The sequence below is a fragment of the Panulirus ornatus genome, chromosome 17 (genome assembly GCF_036320965.1).
Source record: "Panulirus ornatus isolate Po-2019 chromosome 17, ASM3632096v1, whole genome shotgun sequence".
Classification (NCBI taxonomy): domain Eukaryota; kingdom Metazoa; phylum Arthropoda; class Malacostraca; order Decapoda; family Palinuridae; genus Panulirus; species Panulirus ornatus.
This window is the reverse complement of record NC_092240.1, coordinates 25,192,106-25,213,103: the sequence shown is the minus strand read 5'-3', so window position 1 is coordinate 25,213,103 and position 20,998 is coordinate 25,192,106. Positions and strand designations below refer to the sequence as shown.

General features: G+C 41.8%; 1 protein-coding gene across 1 annotated transcript in view; it reads left to right on the top strand.

The window, feature by feature from the left end:
• The window catches only part of LOC139754646 (uncharacterized), a 333,848-nt gene that overhangs the window by 293,651 nt on the left and 19,199 nt on the right, over positions 1 to 20,998 (top strand). Inside the window, exon 14 of the mRNA XM_071672166.1 lies at positions 3,963 to 4,042. Coding sequence (XP_071528267.1) covers positions 3,963 to 4,042 — 80 coding nt within the window. The remainder of the gene's footprint in view (positions 1 to 3,962; positions 4,043 to 20,998) is intronic.

The following is a 20,998-nucleotide window of genomic DNA, read 5'->3' as shown; positions in this document are numbered from 1 at the left end:
TTTGGCAGCGGATGGAACCATGGAAGCGGAAGTGAGTCACAGGGTGGGGGAAGGGGCGAAAGTTCTGGGAGCGTTGAAAAATGTGTGGAAGGCGAGAATATTACCTCGAAAAGCAAAAATGGGTATGTTTGAAGGAATAGTGGTTCCAACAATGTTATATGGTTGTGAGGCGTTGGCTATAGATAGGGTTGTGCGGAGGAGAGTGGATGTGTTGGAAATTAGATGTTAGAGGGCAATATGTTGTGTGAGGTGGTTTTGATCGAGTAAGTAATGAAAGGGTAAGAGAGATGTGTGGTAATAAAAAGAGAGTGGTTGAGAGAGCAGAAGAGGGTTTATTGAAATGGTTTGGTCACATGGAGAGGATGAGTGAGGGAAGATTGACAAAGAGGATAAGTATATCAGAGGTGGAGGGAACGAGGAGAAGTGTGAAACCAAATCGGAGGTGGAAGGATGGAGTGAAAAAGATTTTGAGCGATCGGGGCCTGAACATGCAGGAGGGTGACAGGCGTGCAAGGAATAGATTGAATTGGAACGATGTGGTATACCGGGGTGGACGTGCTGTCAATGGATTGAACCAGGGCATGTGAAGTGTTTGGGGTAAACCATGGAAAGTTTTGTGGGGCCTGGATGTGGAAAGGGAGATGTGCTTTCGGTGCATTATACACGACAGCTAGAGACTGAGTGTGAACGACTATGGCCTTTGTTGTCTTTTCCTAGCGCTACCTCGCGCACTTGCTTGGGGAGGGGGTTGTCATGTGTGGCGGGTTGGCGATGGGAATGTATAAAGGCAGCAAGTATGAATTATGTACATGTGTATGTATGTCTATGTCTGTGTATGTATATATATGTATACGTTGAAATGTATAGGTATGTCTATGTGGGTGTGTGGACGTGTATGTATATACATGTATATGTGGGTGGGTTGGTCCATTCTTTCGTCTGTTTCCTTGCGCTACCTCGTTAACGCGGGAGACAGGGACAAAGTATTATAAAATGAATATATATATATATATATATATATATATATATATATATATATATATATTTATATATATACGAATAAAGTGCAATGAACGCGCACCTTCATAGAACATACAATCCTCCAACAGCCAGGATCGAACCCGGGACCCCTGTGCAACAGGCGGGAATGCTACCGCTAGGCCATGGGCCTGGCTTATAGGAAATAATTATTCGAATACTATGTACTCGGATACCCTTCTTCTCACGTTGATGAGCAACGGGGCCTACACCGGTTATTTCCCATCAGGCGCACATAGCCAGCAAATAGCATGTACCTCCGCCTTGTACAGTTAGGTTCGGTAAAATGCTATCTGCTTGCTCTGTGCGCCTGTTGGGAAATGATCGGTGTAGACCCCGTTGCTCACCAACGTGAGACGAAGGGTATTCGAGTACATAGTATTCGAATAAGTATTTCCTATAAGCCAGGCCCATAGCCTAGCGGTAGCATTCCCGCCTGTGGCACAGGGGTCCCGGGTTCGATCCTGGCTGTTGAAGGTTTGTATGTTCTATGAAGATGCGCGTCCCCTCTACCTCTGACACATAGATCTTTGATTATAAGGCCATTTGATTACCTGTGTCATGGCAGCTTTAAAAGAAAATCGGTACAACTAGATTTGGCTGGATTTATCGCCACAATTTCTTTAAGATCTGTTTCTGTTTATACCATTTGTCCATCCCTGAAGTATGGCCTAAGGGCACTTAATGTTTGGGTTCAGCGCCTTTTTTTTTTTTTTTTTCCCCTCTGAGACGGCACGTGCTAGTGAAGCCTTAATCGACGTTGTCTCATTAACACTCTCTCTCTCTCTCTCTCTCTCTCTCTCTCTCTCTCTCTCTCTCTCTCTCTCTCTCTCTCTCTCTCTCTCTCTCTCTCTCTCTCTCTCTCTCTTCTTCCATAATACCTTCTTTCTCTTGCCTTGGAAGTCGATCATCCCGGCTCTTGAAGGAACAGGACGCGCTGATGTATCCGGTAACAAGAACCCACCAACATGCAAAGTCAGTCGTCGGTGACGTCCGTGAAGTGTCATCATGCAAATATCACGCGTCCTATCGTAAACACAACATGGGAAAATGTCAACAAAAATGTCTTAGAAGCAGTAGCGAGACAAGAATGACAGGGCTCCGGTTAAGGAAAATGGTGATTTTGGGAAATTCACCCAATCAAGTGACCACATTTACCAGGTGAAGCTTTGTTGTCTATGTAAGTAACACAGGGGTCTTATATAGCTTCAAGATTTCAAAAAGTATGTTTCTCTTAAAGTATTTACGTGTTATACTTTTCTGTTATTTATTTCGCAAAGTCTTTAAAAATTGTAATCAAGCATTCGGGTATTCGCTTTATTTTTTGCCAACCACAGAACTACGTACTGTGAATTATTTAAATGATTTGTAGCCTTTATGAAGGAGTTTCCTTAGAGAACTAGTTGGTTCTGAAATGATGTCCCAATCGAGAAGTTTTGAGCTTGTAACACCCAGAAATGCACCATCGGTAGTTATATCTGTGGTGTTGTGAAGTATTTATAGAGTAAATGAGAGCTGTTTCGTTTGGCCGGGCAGTTTTGTGTAGTGCATAACTCGCTGTCGAGACCGACAGTGTGAGTAGCTCCATGGCTTGCGGGAAGATCTGTCGCTGACAGGGGGTCTAGTTAGTGTCCTTGGGGATTATTAGAACGGAACCTCCAGCAGCGAGGGTTGTGAGGAGCAGATTTGTACGTTTTGGGAGAGGTGTTTGACCGACATCTGCTTGATTCGGTTGACGACACGGGAAGCTAGCGCAAAAGAGGTAAACACGAACGAAAAAAGTCCAGTGAATTTCAAGGTTCCGTCATTGTGTTCTTTATCATTGAAAATTGATGCTATTCGTACGGCTGAAATGGAGTGTAGTAATATGACGGTGAAGTACCCACGACAGCGTTCCATTATAATGAAGATGCCAACTTTGATTGAATACTTTTGTTAAGTGATCTTTGTCCAAATTTTGCGGTATCATGAAGAAAGAGGGATAGAGGCTGTTGTTTATGTTCATTCTGAACAACCCTTTCTCATAACCTGGTTAGAATGGTGATGGTAGTGGCCCGGGGGTATTTGTATGGAAACCAATTGCAATATCTACCCAACAAAGAAAAAAAAATCAAAAGAGCAGACAAAATGTTTACTGATGCCCGTGCGAGGTGCGCGCCGCTTGCGTGTTGATTTGAATGGCCAACCACGAGCCCGCACTCACTACTAAACCCTTACATAACCTAAGTAAGGAAATTGCATGTTACAGATGTTTGAATTAATGTTGTAATCTTACATTTGTTGTGTACCGTTGAATCGTTATTTTTCTCATTCTGAGCAAACACGCATACGTGAACAACATCCAAGACTTGGGTTGGTGGGCGTGTCACTTGTGAGCTCGGTCACTTCTGGTATCGCTGTTTGTGCCACTTTACCACAGCCCAAGATAGTTGAGGTTCGCACTGTTGACGACGCTCCGGCCCCAGCTCCCAAGGTCCCTCGCCGCGATCTTTAAAAGCAGCAGCTGCAGTTGTGAATACGATTGGATCTTTGCGCTACCGAAGCTTCTACTTAGCGCTCATAGAATGATCATGGGGTTGTGCAGTGAATTACCCCCTGATCGGGAGACGAAGTTAATTCATAAAGTAAATCAGTAATTATATGATATATCTCTCGACTGTATTGTTATCAGTTTTTCCTTACCCCGCCGTGAGGGTCGAGGTGGCGGAGGATGGCCGTAGCCTAGCTAAGCACCAACACCTTTCCTTTGATGAACCAGACGAAAAATACAATCAAAAGTTTTGAAATATATTTTTCCCCAAAGAAATTATATTTTTTCCAGGTAGTAGCAACATGAAACTAGAATATATGTAAATGGCGTTCAGGGACTATTGACGACAGAGCTGTGTATGTAGAGCCTAACATCTGTTTTCCATATGTGACAGGTTGGGTCTGGGAGTCCCGGGCGAGAATGTGTGTTCCCTCGCCTTCATCGTCGTCACCATCAGGGCGCATCCTCTGCCAGGTCAGTAATTTAGCTTTACTCTTGTTGATATTGCGTCAGGATAATGGCATGGCTAATTAACGCTGATAAACCTCGACTCGTTACGTAATGGAAGTAGACTATGATTTACCATCACACTTTTGTTTACGAGCAGACACTTGGTTTATTGTGGCTGCACCAATTACCGCTGTATTTCTGTTTCCGGCCTTGATGGTCTTGGACAAAAAGGACCTTAGTTTTCATTCATATATATATATATATATATATATATATATATATATATATATATGTATGTATGTATGTATGTATATACTTATATATAGCAAAGGATATAGCAATCTTTGTGTATAATAAGGGGCTTTCCTCCACACCATCAAGTATCAGTGACGTAATGACACAGTTCTCCATACCTCACACCCTCAGTGAGGCCCGGCGAATGCCGACCGTAGGTCACTCACCAGTGTAATGTTCCTGTGTGTGTGTGTGTGTGTGTGTGTGTGTAAGTGGCTGTAGTTGGACCGTGTCTGGTGTGGGCAGACCAGTAGTGTTAGAATGCTTATAATCGCATGTTTACCAAATGGCGTCCTAGCTACGTCTCTTCGTTGTATATCAGCTGACTTATATTTCTCTCTTTTGTCTCCCCTGATGATGTGATTATTACACGAAAGTGCACTTGGGAACTTTTCGTGTTTCATTTTCTCCGTGGACTCGTAGGAATATCTTGATCACGCGCAAAATTGTGATCCTTTCCAATATATATATATATATATATATATATATATATATATATATATATATATATATATATATATATATATATATATATATATTGGAAAGGATCACAGTTTTGCGCGTGATCAAGATATTTGGACAATCACATGTTTACCAAATGGCGTCCTAGCTGCTTCTCTTCGATGTATATCAACTGACTGTTTTATTTCTCTCTTGTGTCTCCCCTGATGATGAGATTATTACACGAAAGTGCACTTGGGAACTTTTCCTGTTTCATATTCCCCGTGGACTCGTAGGAATATCTTGATCACGCGCAATATATATATATATATATATATATATATATATATATATATATATATATATATATATATATATATATATTTTCTTTTTCTTTCAAACTATTCGCCATTTCCCGCATTAGCGAGGTAGCGTTAAGAACAGATGACTGGGCCTTTGAGGGACTACCCTCACCTGGCCCAATTCTCTGTTCCTTCTTTTGGAAAAAAAAAAAAAAAAAAAAAAAAAAGAAATGAGAGGGGAGGATTTCCAGCCCCCCGCTCCCTCCCCTTTTAGTCGCCTTCTACGACACGCAGGGAATACGTGGGAAGTATTCTTGCTCCCCTATCCCCAGGGATATGTATATATATATACATATTATCCCTGGGGATAGGGGAGAAAGAATACTTCCCACGTATTCCCTGCGTGTCGTAGAAGGCGACTAAAAGGGAAGGGAGCGGGGGGGGGGGGGGGGGGGGGGGGGGGGGGGCTGGAAATCCTCCCATCTCATTTTTTTTTTTTTTTTAATTTTCCAAAAGAAGTAACAGAGAAGGGGGCCAGATGAGGATATTCCCTCAAAGGCCCAGTCCTCTGTTCTTAACGCTACCTCGCTAATGCGGGAAATGGCGAATAGTATGAAAGAAATATATATATATATATATATATATATATATATATATATACATATATATATATATATAAATATATATATATATATATATATATATATATATATATATATATATATATATATATATATATAAATTTGAATGCAGAAAACTGGAGGAAGTGAAGTGTTTTAGATATCTAGGAGTGGATTTGGCAGCGGATGGAACCATGAAAGCAGAAGTGAGTCACAGGGTGGGGGAGGGGTGAAGGTTCTGGGAGCGTTGAAGATTGTGTGGAAGGCGAGAACATTATCTCGGAGAGCAAAGATGGGTATGTTTGAAGGAATAGTGGTTCCATCAATGTTATATGGTTGTGAGGCAAGAGCTATAGATAGGGTTGTGCGGAGGAGGGTGGATGTGTTGGAAATGAGATGTTTGAGGACAATATATGGTGTGAGGTGGTTTGATCGAGTAAGTAATGAAAGGGTAAGAGAGATGTGTGGTAATAAAATGACTGTGATTGAGAGGGCAGAAGAGGGTGTATTGAAATGGTTTGGTCACATGGAGAGAATGAGTGAGGAAAGATTGACAAAGAGGATATATGTGTCAGAGGTGAAGGGAATGAGGAGAAGTGGGAGACCAAATTGGATGTGAAAGGATGAGGTGAAAAAGATTTTGAGCGATCGGGGCCTGAACATACAGGAGGGTGAAAGGCGTCCAAGGAATAGAGTGAATTGGAACGATGTGGCATACCGGGGTCGACGTGCTGTCAATGGATTGAACCAGGGCATGTGAAGCGTCTGGGGTAAACCATGGAAAGTTTTGTGGGGCCTAGATGTGGAAGGGGAGCTGGGGTTTCGGTGCATTACACATGACAGCCAGAGACTGAGTGTGGCCTTTGTTGTGTTTTCCAAGCGCTACCTCGCGCACGCGGGTGGAAGGGGGTGCCATTTTATGTGGTGGGTTGGCGGCGGAATGGATGAAGGCAGCATGTATGAATATGTACATATGTATATATGTATATGTCTGTGTATGTATATATATGTATACGTTGAAATGTATAGGTAAGTATATGTGCGTGTAGGCGTTTATGTTTATACTGGTGTATGTGGGTGGGCTGGGCCATTCTTTCGTCTGTTTCCTTGCGGTACCTCGCTAACGTGGGAGACAGCGACGAAGTATAATGAAAAATAATATATATATATATATATATATATATATATATATATATATATATATATATATATATATATATATATATATATATATATATATATATATATCCCAGCTGAAGCCAGGTTCCCTTTTATCAACAAACTTCGAGGGAAAGATGAACACCTGGATTGGGTGCGGGCGACTGCCGCGCCCAGGATTCGAACTCAGGCGGGTACTTGTGTGACTCGTGGTCAGCAATGATAACCAGTACACCGCATGTAAGAGTGTCCTTAAAAACTGGTTATCTGGAGACTCTCGCGGCATGGTTGTCGACGAAATTGTTCACGTCTGATAAATTTGCACGATTTTCTTTTATGATATAATTATAGTGTATGATAACAGTAGAGAAATTGATGTCATCTCTTTAGATTTTCTGAAAGCATTTGATAAAGGCTTACATTGAAGATTACAAGCGCACGTTGTTTCGTGGTATAGATTGGTAAGGATCCATTGTCTGACGAGGGAAAGAGTAGAGTGATTAGCGGTCAAGCCTCAAAATGGTTGGACGTATCAAGTGACGTGCTACAGGGATCAGTCTTTGGAAAGATTCTCTTTCAAACTCGTATATTAGACGTTTTCATGACTAGGCTGCGATGTGAGAGGTCAAAATGCGCTGACGATAGTAAGCCCGAAAATAAGTCTGCAACGAAAACATGAACGTCTGCGAATGTAGGCAGACAACACAGGCAAACATATATAGCAAAGGAATTTTAAAATCGACAAGTGCAAAGTTCATCGGTAAAAAACCGAGAAGGCAAGCTACTAATGTGATTTCTCTTGGGCTGCAAGTGTAAATCAGTGAATAGAAATGTAGGAATCATAGGCACGGCATTCGAATTCAAGTCTTAAGAAAGTAATCGTCAGTCTTTGCTGTTCAATGTCCCGTCCACACGTTGAACACGGCTCACACTCTCGTCACCCAACCACACGTTGAACACGGCTCACACTCTCGTCACCCAACCACACGTTGAACACGGCTCACACTCTCGTCACCCAACCACACGTTGAACACGGCTCACACTCTCGTCACCCAACCACACGTTGAACACGGCTCACACTCTCGTCACCCAACCACACGTTGAACACGGCTCACACTCTCGTCACCCAACCACACGTTGAACACGGCTCACACTCTCGTCACCCAACCACACGTTGAACACGGCTCACACTCTCGTCACCCAACCACACGTTGAACACGGCTCACACTCTCGTCACCCAACCACACGTTGAACACGGCTCACACTCTCGTCACCCAACCACACGTTGAACACGGCTCACACTCTCGTCACCCAACTTGGAAACTAAACAAAAAACATGCAGACTGGATATAGGCACCCGATATATATCAAGCAAGTGGACTCAAAATAGTTTGCAAATGTAATCATTTAGATACATGAATGACAGGCCTGAATGACTCCTCAACAGAATGTCTTACCTGACTTTCGCCTTCAACATAAGAAATACTGTTTATACTAAGATATTGAAGCAAATCTATATTTCTGAAAAAAAAAAAAGAAACATTAAAGGATGCAGGTCAGTATTTAACTCATGGTATTTTTTAGCCCAAAAAATGTTTTTGTTTCAAAACTGAATTATAATTCACGCTTTTGAATTTGAAATGAATATGGAAAGGATGATAATGCTTCCCCTAGCCGATATATACGCAATATTTAGGAAGCGAATATGATCAGAATTATTTGTTTTTTGAAATGTAATCATTTAACGACTTCATTAGAGGTCGTAAAGACCGCCAAAAATTACTATTTCAACTCTAGATGTGTATTGATCTTGAAAGATATTCTCTATGCAAAGGTTGTCAGGGAAGTCTGTTCATCTCGGAAAAATAGGAACAATTTTGCCTCAAAATTGAATTATAACTTAATGAAACGCTTCTGTGCCTCAAATGATCATGGACTGTATCTTGAAATCCTCCTCCAAGTCGATAGATAACCAGTAAATACAAATGAACAAAAATTTCGTCGAAAAGTGTAATTGTATGATTACGTAGTTACAGAAAAGCATAACTACCCCAAAAAACGTTCATCCCCACATTCGCATTCAACATGAAAAATAGCCTTTATACTGAGGTTTTAAAGCAAATATTTTTCCCTGGGAAAATATACCAAAAATTGATGGGATTTTTTTTTTTATTTTAAGATGGAAAACTGTTGTTTTTCCAATTGATGTATAAGATAATTAAATACTTCTATACTTGAGATAATCAGTAAAGATATCTGATAATGCTTTCACTAGATGGCAGATACCCAGTAAATTGGAAGGGAGTGATCACAAAATGTTTTAATACTGTAATGATTTAACGACATACTTACAGGTCTTAATGAGACCCAAACAGTCTTTCATCCCTAGATTCGTATTCAGCATGAAAAATATTCCTTTTTGCAGAGATTTTCAATCAAATTTATGAACCTGTAGAAAAAATAAAGATGGCAAGATTTGGTTTTTACCCAAAAAAATTGTTTTACAACTAAAACATAATAAAAGGCTTCAGTAGTTCGAGATTATCTTGGAATGTATCTTAAAATCCTTCTACATTGTGACAGATACCCAATAAATACGAAGGAAATGGACTTGAAGTAGTTGACAGATATAATCATTTAGATACATAATTGCGGAATGGAATATCTCACCAACAAAATATCAACCTCGCATTTGCATTCATCATAAAAGAACTTCCTTATACTGAGGCTTTTACGCAACTCTATTTCCCTGAGAAAAATACCAAAAATTGCCGTTTTTTTTTTCTCTTTCTTTTATCCCCCCATTTGTTTTTATTTGAAATTGAAATATAATCAAACGCTTCTGTACTTGAAATTATCATTGAAAATATCTCATAATGCTTCCCCTAGCCAATAGACACAATAAGAAGGAAATGATCAGCGAATTTTAAGATTGTAATAATTTAAGAATTTATTTACAGAGGTGGAAAGGCTGCTAAGCAGTATTTCAGAAACAGATTCGTATTTGTCATGAAACGTTTTCTTTATTACAAAGATTATCAAGGAAATCTGTTAACCTTAGAAAAATAAGAAAAATTAAGGTGAACAATTCAGGGAATGTTTTCAACAACACAAAATTCTTCATTTTTCTAATTTGAAACATAATGTGATAAACCCTTCCATACTTACAATGATCTTGGAAAATGTTTCATAAATGCTTCCCCTAGCCGATGAATACCCAATAAATACGAATGAAATAAAGAAGTCGTTCAAAAATTTCATTTAAGTACATAATTACATTGAGGAATAAAACCCTCCCCCCCCCGAAAAAAAAAGAAATTTAACCCCACATTCGTATTCAGCATGAAAAAGTCTTTATAGTGAGGTTTTAAAGCAGAAATATTACCCTGAGAAAGATAACAGAAATTGCGTGTAAAGAATAGATTGAATTGGAACGATGTGGAATACTGGGCTTGGCATGCTGTCAGTGGATTGAACCAGGGCATGTGAAGCGTCTGGGATAAACCATGGAAAGTTTTGTGGGGCCTGGATGTGGAAAGGGAGCTGTGGTTTCGGTGCATTACACATGACAGCTAGAGACTGAGTGTGAACGAATGTCGCTTTTGTTGTCTTTTCCTAGCGCTACCTCACGCGCTCCCGGGGAGGGATTGGGGGGGGGGGGGCATTTCATGTGTGACGGGGTGGCGGCGGGAATGGATTAAGGCAGCGTGTATGTACATGTGTATATATGTATATGTCTGTGTATGTATATGTATGTATACGTTGAAATGTATAGGTATGTATATGTGCGTGTTTGGGCGTTTATGGATATACATGTGTACGTGGGTGGGTTAGGCCATTCTTTCGTCTGTTTCCTTGCGCTACTTCGCTAACGCGGGAGACAGCGACAAAGCATAATAAATATACTATATATATATATATATATATATATATATATATATATATATATATATAGAGAGAGAGAGAGAGAGAGAGAGAGAGAGAGAGAGAGAGAGAGAGAGAGAGAGAGTTGTGCGCAGGAGGGTGGATGTGCTGGAAATGAGATGCTTGAGGAAAATATGTGGTGTGAGGTGGTTTGATCGAGTAAGTAATGTAAGGGTAAGAGAGATGTGTGGAAATAAAAAGAGCGTGGTTGAGAGAGCAGAAGAGGGTGTTTTGAAATGGTTTGGTCGCATGGAGAGAATGAGTGAGGAAAGATTGACCAAGAGGATATATGTGTCGGAGGTGGAGGGAACGAGGAGAAGTGGGAGACCAAATTGGAGGTGGAAAGATTGAGTGAAAAAGATTTTGAGTGATTGGGGCCTGAACATGCAGGAGGGTGAAAGGCAGGCAAGGAATAGAGTGAATTGGATCGATGTTGTATACCGGGGTGGACGTGCTGTCAGTGGATTGAATCAGGGCATGTATATATATATATATATATATATATATATATATATATATATATATATATATATATATATATATATATATATATGTGTGTGTGTGTGTGTGTGTGTGTGTGTGTGTGTGTGTGATAAAGTGTAATAATGAAACGCTTCAATACTGAAGATAATCAGGTAATATATCTTTTACACTTTCTACAAGGTGAGAGATACCCAGTATATACGAAGCGAATGCGCAGAAAATAGTTTACAAATTGAATCATCTAGATACATAATTCCAGGCATGAGTGACTCCCCCAAAAAATATATCAATCTTGCATTTGCATTCCGCGTGAAAGATAATCCTTGCAACGAGGCGTATAAGCGTGACTACTTCCTCGAGACAAATATTAAAAGGTGCAGGTAATAGTTAGGTGTATTTGTTTACCCCAAACACTATTATAGCGTCAAGTGAGCGAGGTTGTTCCAGGGCTTGAACTTTTACTCTGCTGAGAAAAGAAAATGATTAACAGTTGATTTCATACATATGTTCCAAATTTTTCAAAGACTTTGATAAAAGCTCGCTCAAGACAGCTCTTTAAGGCTAGATGTGCCTGATTGTGCTCTCAGTAAAGGTTACATACCTGGGGAAACGCGTTACTTCGAATGGCGCCAGTACTTTTTCTTCAGCTGGATGTAATTAACTCACGGAATGGTTTACCGGTTCTGAAGTTTGATGGCAAATGTTTGACTTCAGGCCCATGACTTATACTGTTTGCACTGTTTTAGCTACTAAGAAATTTCACTTATATTTTAAGTCATCTCGTTGCTTTTCTTCTCATACCACATAATACGGATATCTTTCTCTGATATCTTCCGCTATCACAAGCCTCGAAAGGATTCATTGGTCTGTTGCTGTTTCTATATATATATATATATATATATATATATATATATATATATATATATATTCGGCCTCCTGTCTTTTATTGTATAAGTACGTCTTTACATCATCTTTAGACAAGTTTATATCGTAATTTCATGTTATGTCCTGTGGTTTTCCCATCCAAACATTATTTGAAGAACTGCTCACTGTTTTCGTCATCAGTTTGGTTCATAGTAAGTTTAAGTGTTCCCTATGACAGGGCACAGTAAGTTAGTGTATTCCCACATGTTAGCTCACAGTAAGTTAGTGTCTGTTACCCCATGATAGGTAACGTTAAGTTAGTGTATGCTACCCCATGGTAGGTCACAGTAAGTAACAGTATGTTACTTCTTGACAGGTCACATTAAGTTAATATACGCTGCCCCATGACAGGTCACAGTAAGTAACTGTATGTTATGTATGTTACCCTGTGGCAAGTCACATGACGTTCGTGTATACTGCCCCATGACAGGTCACAGTAAGTAACTATGTTACCGCGTGACAAGTCACAATAAGTTAGTGTATGCTACCCCATGACAGGTCACAGTAAGTTAGCGTATGTTACTTCTTGATAGGTAACAGTAAGGTCGCGTATGCTGCCCCATGATAGGGCACTGTAAGTTAGTTTATGTTACCCCCATGACAGGTCACATTTAGTGTATGGTACCCCATAACAGATCACAGCAAGTTAATGTATCCTACACCACGGCAGATCACAGTAAGTGTATGCTGACTCATGACAGGTCATAGTAAGTTAGCGTATGTTACCCCATGACAAGTCTCAGCAAGTTAGTGTATGCTTCTCAATGGCAGGTCACAGTAAGTTAGTGTATGCTGCTCCATAACAGGCCATAAAAAGTTAAGTTTATGCTACCCCATGGCAGGTAGCTGCTACATGACAGGTCACAGCAAGTTAGCACATGCTGCCCCATGACAGATCACAGCAAGTTAGTGTATGCTGCCACATAGTAGGTCGCAGTAAGTTAATGTATGCTGCTCCATGAAAGGTCACAGTAAGTTAGCTTATGCTGACCCATGACATGTCATAGTAAGTTAGTATATGCTGCCCTATGGCAGGTCAAAGTGAGTTAGTGTATGCTGCCCCATGGCAAGTCACAGTAAGTTAGTGTATGCTGCCCCATGACAGGTTATAGTAAATTTGCGCATGTTGCCCCATAACAGGTTTATTAAGTGTATGTTACCCCATGACAGGTCACAGTAAGTTAGCGTATGCTGCCCCATGACAGCTCACAGTAAGTTCGTGTACATTACCTTATGACACGTCACATTAAGTTAGTATATGTTACTCCATGACAGGTCTAAGTAAGTGTATGCTGACTCATGATAGGTCACAGTACGTTAGTGTATGTTATCCCATGGCAAGTCACATTTAGTTAGTGTATGCTCCCCCATAGCAGGTCCCCGTAAGTTGGTGTATGTTGCTCCATGACAGGTCACGGTAAGTTAATGTATGCTGCCCCATACACAGTAAGTTAGTGTATGCTGTTTCATGACAGGTCATAGTAAGTTAGTGTATGCTGTTTCATGACAGGTCATAGTAAGTTAGTGTATGCTGCCCCATGGCAGGTCTTAGCAAGTTAGTGTATACTGCCCCATGGCAGGTCACAGTAAGTTAATATATGCTGCTCCATGACAGGTCATAGAAAGTGTATGCTGCCTCATGGCAGGTCATAGTAAGTTAGTGTATGCTGCCCCTTGGCAGGTCATAGAAAGTTAGTATATGCTGCCCCATGGCAGGTCACAGCAAGTTAGTGCATGCTTCCCCATGGCACGTCACAGTAAGTTGATAGATGCTGCCCCATAACAGGTCACAGTAAGTTAGTGTGTGCTACCCCATGACAGGTCATATTAAGTTATTGTATGCTGCCCCATGACAGGCCATAGTAAGATAGTGTATGCTGACCAATGTCAGGTCATAGTCAGTGTATGCTGCCCCATAACAAATCACAGTAAGTTAGTGTATGCTGCTCTATGGTAGGTCATAGTAAAATAGTGTATGTTGCCCCATGACAGGTCAAAGTAAGTTATTGTATGCTTCCCCATGACATTTCACAGTAAGTGTATGCTTTCCCATGACAAGTCACAGTAAGTTAGTGTATGCTTACTCATGACAGGTCACAATAAGTTAGCGTATGGTGCCATATGACAGGTCACAGTAAGTTGGTGTATGCTTCACCTTGACAGGTCACAGTAAGTTAGTGTGTGCTTCCCATATCAGGTCACAGTAAGTTAGTGTAAGCTTCTCCATAACAGGTCACAGTGAATTAGTGTATGCTGCCCCATGACAGGATACAGTAAGTTAGTGTATGCTACCCCATGACAGGTCACAGTAAGTTAGTGTATGCTGCTCCATGACAGGTCACAGTTAGTATATGCTGCTCTATGAAAGGTCACAAATATTGTATACAGCCTCATGACAGGTCACAGTAAGTTAGTGTATGCTGCCCCATGACAGGTCGCAGTAAGTTAGTGTATGCTGCCCCGTGACAAGTCACAGTAAGTTATTGTATGCTGCCCCATGACAGGTCACAGTAAGTTAGTGCATGCTGCTCCATGATCGGTCACAGTTTATGTATGCTGCCCCATGACAAGTCACAGTAAGTTGGCGTATGCTGCACCATGACAGGTCACAGTAAGTTTGTGTATGCTGCCCCGTGACAGGTCACAGTAAGTCAGTGTATGCTGCTCCATGACAGGTCACAGTAAGTTAGTGTATGCTGCCCCATGACAGGTCACAGTAAGTTAATGTATGCTGCCCCATGACAGGTCACAGTAAGTTAGTGTATGCTGCCCCATGGCAGGTCACAGTAAGTTAGTGTATGCTGCTCCATGACAGGTCACAGTAAGTTAGTGTATGCTGCCCCATGGCAGGTCACAGTAAGTTAGTGTATGGCTGCCCCATGACAGGTCACAGTAAGTTAATGTATACTGCCCCATGACAAATCACAGTAAGTTAGTGTATGCTGCCCCATAACAGGTCACAGTAAGTTAGTGTATGCTGCTCCATGACAGGTCACAGTAAGTTAGTGTATGCTGCCTCATGACAGGTCACAGTTTATGTATGCTGCTCCATGACAGGTCACAGTAAGTTAGTGTATGCTGCTCCATGACAGGTCACAGTAAGGTAGTGTATGCTGCCCCATGACAGGTCACAGTTTATGTAAGCTGCTCCATGACAGGTCACAGTAAGTTAGTGTATGCTGCTCCATGACAGGTCACAGTAAGTTAGTGTATGCTGCCCCATGACAGATCACAGTAAGTTAGTGTATGCTGCTCCATGACAGGTCACAGTAAGGTAGTGTATGCTGCTCCATGACAGGTCACAGTAAGGTAGTGTATGCTGCCCCATAACAGGTCACAGTAAGTTAGTGTATGCTGCTCCATGACAGGTCACAGTAAGGTAGTGTATGCTGCCCCATGACAGGTCACAGTTTATGTATGCTGCTCCATGACAGGTCACAGTAAGTCAGTGTATGCTGCTCCATGACAGGTCACAGTAAGTTAGTGTATGCTGCCCCATGACAGGTCACAGTAAGTTAGTGTATGCTGCCCCATGACAGATCACAGTTTATGTATGCTGCTTCATGACAGGTCACAGTAAGTTAGTGTATGCTGCCCCATGACAGATCACAGTAAGTTAGTGTATGCTGCTCCATGACGAGTCATAAGGGGATCCCCAGGTAAGACGACCACTGGTCGAGAAGCCCCACCGGTGACTCCAGCCTACCTCACCCACCACCCGGTCGACAACACCACCACACGTTTCCTGAACATTTCAACATGATTTGCATATACGTACGCGCCATTGCCTGAGGTTCATGTGGGTCTGGAGGTCACCGCAGCAAGGTGGAGGGAGGGAAAAGCTATGGCACAGAGGTTGACACTTGTGGTAGAGGGGGACTGGCTGGTTCCCTTCAGGTATGGATTGTGGTGGTTTGGGTGTTGGGAGTTTGGGGGGGGGGGGAGGGTTGAGTCGTCAGCGGTGCGGCAGACACCACGAGGTCATCCGTTTGACCTCCTGCTCTCGCAACCTTCCACACTTCTTCCCAGAATCCTCTGATGAGATTAATGTTGATCGTGTTGTTCGCAGGGAGGTTATGCACGGTACACAGACTGGGTCCCAGTTTCTCCAACGTAGCGAGGCAGCGCCAGGAACAGACGATATAAGGGGTGGTCATTTTGCTCGCATGAGGTCTCTAGTTGTCATGAATAATGCATCGAAGCCAGATTTCCCCTTGCCCCACCCCACTCCCTTATCGACAGACCAACCCCACAAACCTTTGCATGGTTTCTCATGACCACTTTATATGCCATGGTCCAGAACATTAAGCACGTCGCCCCTTGTGTACCACTCCGATGGCTCCGATTTGTTCTAACCCTTAAATGCCTTTACACACACACACACACACACACACACGCATATATATATATATATATATATATATATATATATATATATATATATATATAGGGGAGAAAGAATACTTCCCACGTATTCCCTGCATGTCGTAGAAGGCGACTAAAAGGGAAGGGAGCGGGGGGCTGGAAATCCTCCCCTCTCTTTTTTCTTTTTTTTTTTCCAAAAGAAGGAACAGAGAAGGGGGCCAGGTGAGGATGTTCCCTCGAAGGTCCGGTCCTCTGTTCTCGACGCTACTTCGCTAACGCGGGAAATGGCGAATAGTATGAAAGAAAAAAGAAAGAATATATATATGGTCAATTCGGATGAGAGAGAAAAGTAAAACAAAAAGAAAGATATTAGTCAGGTCTCCGCAGGTGTGTGTAGACCTGACTCTAACATGAAGGAAGGTTATACGGTGAGGGAAAGACCGATGAAGGACGAGAACTGCTCAGATCAGCTGTTCCAGGGAAGAAGGAGGGGTCATCACTGCCAGTCCTCCTGTGTGCTGAGGCCCCGATATCTCGAAGCCTCTTTCATTTCCATCCTTCCAGGTTCTCTGCCTACCCCCTTACCCCTGCTGCTACCTTTGCTTCTAGCCAATATATCCTCTAAGTCAGTCTCTCTTCACTCATCTTCTCCATATGTCCAAACTGCTTCACAGCCCTCGTTATCGTACTCGGCTCACTGCCACTCTTCTCTCGTACGCTACTGTTCCTTACTCGATCAACTCCCTCTCGCGCCACACATTGCCTCGAACATTTCATTTCCAACACATCCCGATCTTTTTTTTTTTTTTTCATATCTTTTATTTAGGGCTTATGACTTTCACGCATATAGCACAATTGGTGCTAATGTACCATCAAACATTCCCATGTGTGTCCTTAAAGACAGTGACCTCTCTTTCCACATATTCCTCAATAAACCCTCCATTTCCACATATTCCTCAGTAAACCGACATTCACTGGGAACCAGTCAGTTTCCTCTCTTCCCACTCGTACACATGCCTTACATCCTTGGTAAAAACTTTTCACTGCTTCTAGCAACTTACCTCCCACACCATTTACTCTTAAAACCTTCCACAAAGCATCTCTGTCTACTCCAGCATATGCCTTCTCCAGATCCATAAATGCTACATTCAGATCCATCTGGTTTTCTAAGTATTTCTCACATACATTCTTCAAAGCAAACACCTGATCACACATCCTCTACCACTTCTGAAACCACACTGCTCTTCCCCAATCTGATGCTTTGTACATGCCTTCACCCTCTCAATCAATACCCTCCCATGTAATTTCCCTAATTTCCCAGGAATGCTCAACAAACTTATGCCTCTGTGATATGAACACTCATCTCTGTCCCCTTTGCCTTTGTACATTAGCACTATACATGCACTTCGCCAATCCTCAGGCACTTCACCATGATCCATACATACATTGAATATCCTTACCAACCAATCAACAACACAGTCACTCCCTTTTTTTTAGTAAATTCCATTGCAATGCTATCCAAACCCGCCGCCTTGTCGGCTTTCATCTTCCGCAATTCCGTTATTGCATTACGTGTTAATTGGTAGGCGTGTGAAAGAGAGACTTTTAAATGTTAATGTGATGAGAGAGGCAGCTGTAGGGATGTCTGATCACTGTCTTGTGGAGGCGAACGTGAAGATTTATAGAGGTTTTCAGAAAAGAAGAGAGAATGTTGGGGAGAAGATGGTGGTGAGAGTAAGTGAGCTTGGAGAGGAGACTTGTGTGAGGAAGTACCAGGAGAGATTGAGTGCAGAATGGCAAAAGGTGAGAACAAACTATGTAAGGGGAGTGGGGGAAGAATGGTATTTGTTTAGGGAAGCAGTGATGGCTTGTGCAAAAGATGCTTGGGGCATGAAAAAGGTGGGAGGTGGGGAGATTATAAAGGGTAATGAGTGGTGGGATGAAGAAGCAAGATTGTTAGTGAAACAGAGGCGTTTGGTCGATTTTTTCCGGGAGATGTATAAAAGAAAGAGGCAGGAGGTCAAGAAAAAGGCGCCAGAGGTGAAAAAGAGGGCAAATGAGAGTTTGGGTGAGAGAGTGAGAGAGTATCATTATATTTTAGGGAGAATAAAAGATGTTTTGAAAGGAGGTAAATAAAGTGCGTAAGACAAGAGAACAAATACGAACATCGGTGAAGGGGGCAAATTGGGAGGTAATACCAAGTAGTGATGAAGTGAGAAGGAGATGGAGTGAGTATTTGAAGGTTTGTTGAATGTGTTTGATGATAGAGTGGCAGATATAGGGTGTTTTGGTCGGGGTGGTGTGCGAAGTGAGAGAGTCAAGGAGAATGGTTTGATAAACAGAGAAGAGGTACTGAATATATATATATATATATATATATATATATATATATATATATATATATATATATATATATATATCCATCCTCCTGCGCACAACTCTATCCATATCCCACGCCTCGCAACCATACAACATTGTTGGAACTACTATTCCTTCAAACATACCCATTTTTGCTTTCCGGGATAATGTTCTCGACTTCCACACATTTTTCAAGGCTCCCAAAATTTTCGCCCCCTCCCCCACCCTATGATCTACTTCCGCTTCCATGGTTCCATCCGCTGACAGATCCACTCCCAGATATCTAAAACACTTCACTTCCTCCAGTTTTTCTCCATTCAAACTCACCTCCCAATTGACTTGACCCTCAACCCTACTGTACCTAATAACCTTGCTCTTATTCACATTTACTCTTAACTTTCTTCTTCCACACACTTTACCAAACTCCGTCACCAGCTTCTGCAGTTTCTCACATGAATCCGCCACCAGCGCTGTATCATCAGCAAACAACAACTGACTCACTTCCCAAGCTCTCTCATCCCCAACAGACTTCATACTTGCCCCTCTTTCCAAGACTCTTGCATTTACCTCCCTAACAACCCCATCCATAAACAAATTAAACAACCATGGAGACATCACACACCCCTGCCGCAAACCTACATTCACTGAGAACCAATCACTTTCCTCTCTTCCTACACGTACACATGCCTTGCATCCTCGATAAAAACTTTTCACTGCTTCTAACAACTTGCCTCCCACACCATATATTCTTAATACCTTCCACAGAGCATCTCTATCAACTCTATCATATGCCTTCTCCAGATCCATAAATGCTACATACAAATCCATTTGCTTTTCTAAGTATTTCTCACATACATTCTTCAAAGCAAACACCTGATCCACACATCCTCTACCACTTCTGAAACCACACTGCTCTTCCCCAATCTGATGCTCTGTACATGCCTTCACCCTCTCAATCAATACTCTCCCATATAATTTACCAGGAATACTCAACAAACTTATACCTCTGTAATTTGAGCACTCACTCCTATCCCCTTTGCCTTTGTACAATGGCACTATGCACGCATTCCGCCAATCCTCAGGCACCTCACCATGAGTCATACATACATTAAATAACCTTACCAACCAGTCAACAATACAGTCACCCCCTTTTTTAATAAATTCCACTGCAATACCATCCAAACCTGCTGCCTTGCCGGCTTTCATCTTCCGCAAAGCTTTTACTACCTCTTCTCTGTTTACCAAATCATTTTCCCTAACCCTCTCACTTTGCACACCACCTCGACCCAAACACCCTATATCTGCCACTCTGTCATCAGACACATTCAACAAACCTTCAAAATACTCATTCCATCTCCTTCTCACATCACCACTACTTGTTATCACCTCCCCATTTACGCCCTTCACTGAAGTTCCCATTTGCTCCCATGTCTTACGCACCCTATTTACCTCCTTCCAGAACATCTTTTTATTCTCCCTAAAATTTACTGATAGTCTCTCACCCCAACTCTCATTTGCCCTTTTTTTCACCTCTTGCACCTTTCTCTTGACCTCCTGTCTCTTTCTTTTATACTTCTCCCACTCAATTGCATTTTTTCCCTGCAAAAATCGTCCAAATGCCTCTCTCTTCTCTTTCACTAATACTCTTACTTCTTCATCCCACCACTCACTACCCTTTCTAAACAGCCCACCTCCCACTCTTCTCATGCCACAAGCTTCTTTTGCGCAATCCATCACTGATTCCCTAAATACATCCCATTCCTCCCCCACTCCCCTTACTTCCATTGTTCTCACCTTTTTCCATTCTGTACATATATATATATATATATATATATATATATATATATATATATATATATATATATATATATATATATAATATTTATATTATCAATGGGGATAAGGGAGAAAGAATACTTCCCACGTATTCCCAGCGTGTTGTAGAAGGCGACTAAAAGGGAAGGGAGCGTGGGGCTGAAAATCCTCCCCTCTCGATTTTTTTTTCTTTTTAATTTTCCAAAAGAGGGAACAGAGAGGGGGGCCAGGTGAGGATATTCCCTCAAAGGCCCATTCCTCTGTTCTCATCGCTACCTCGCTAATGCGGGAAATGG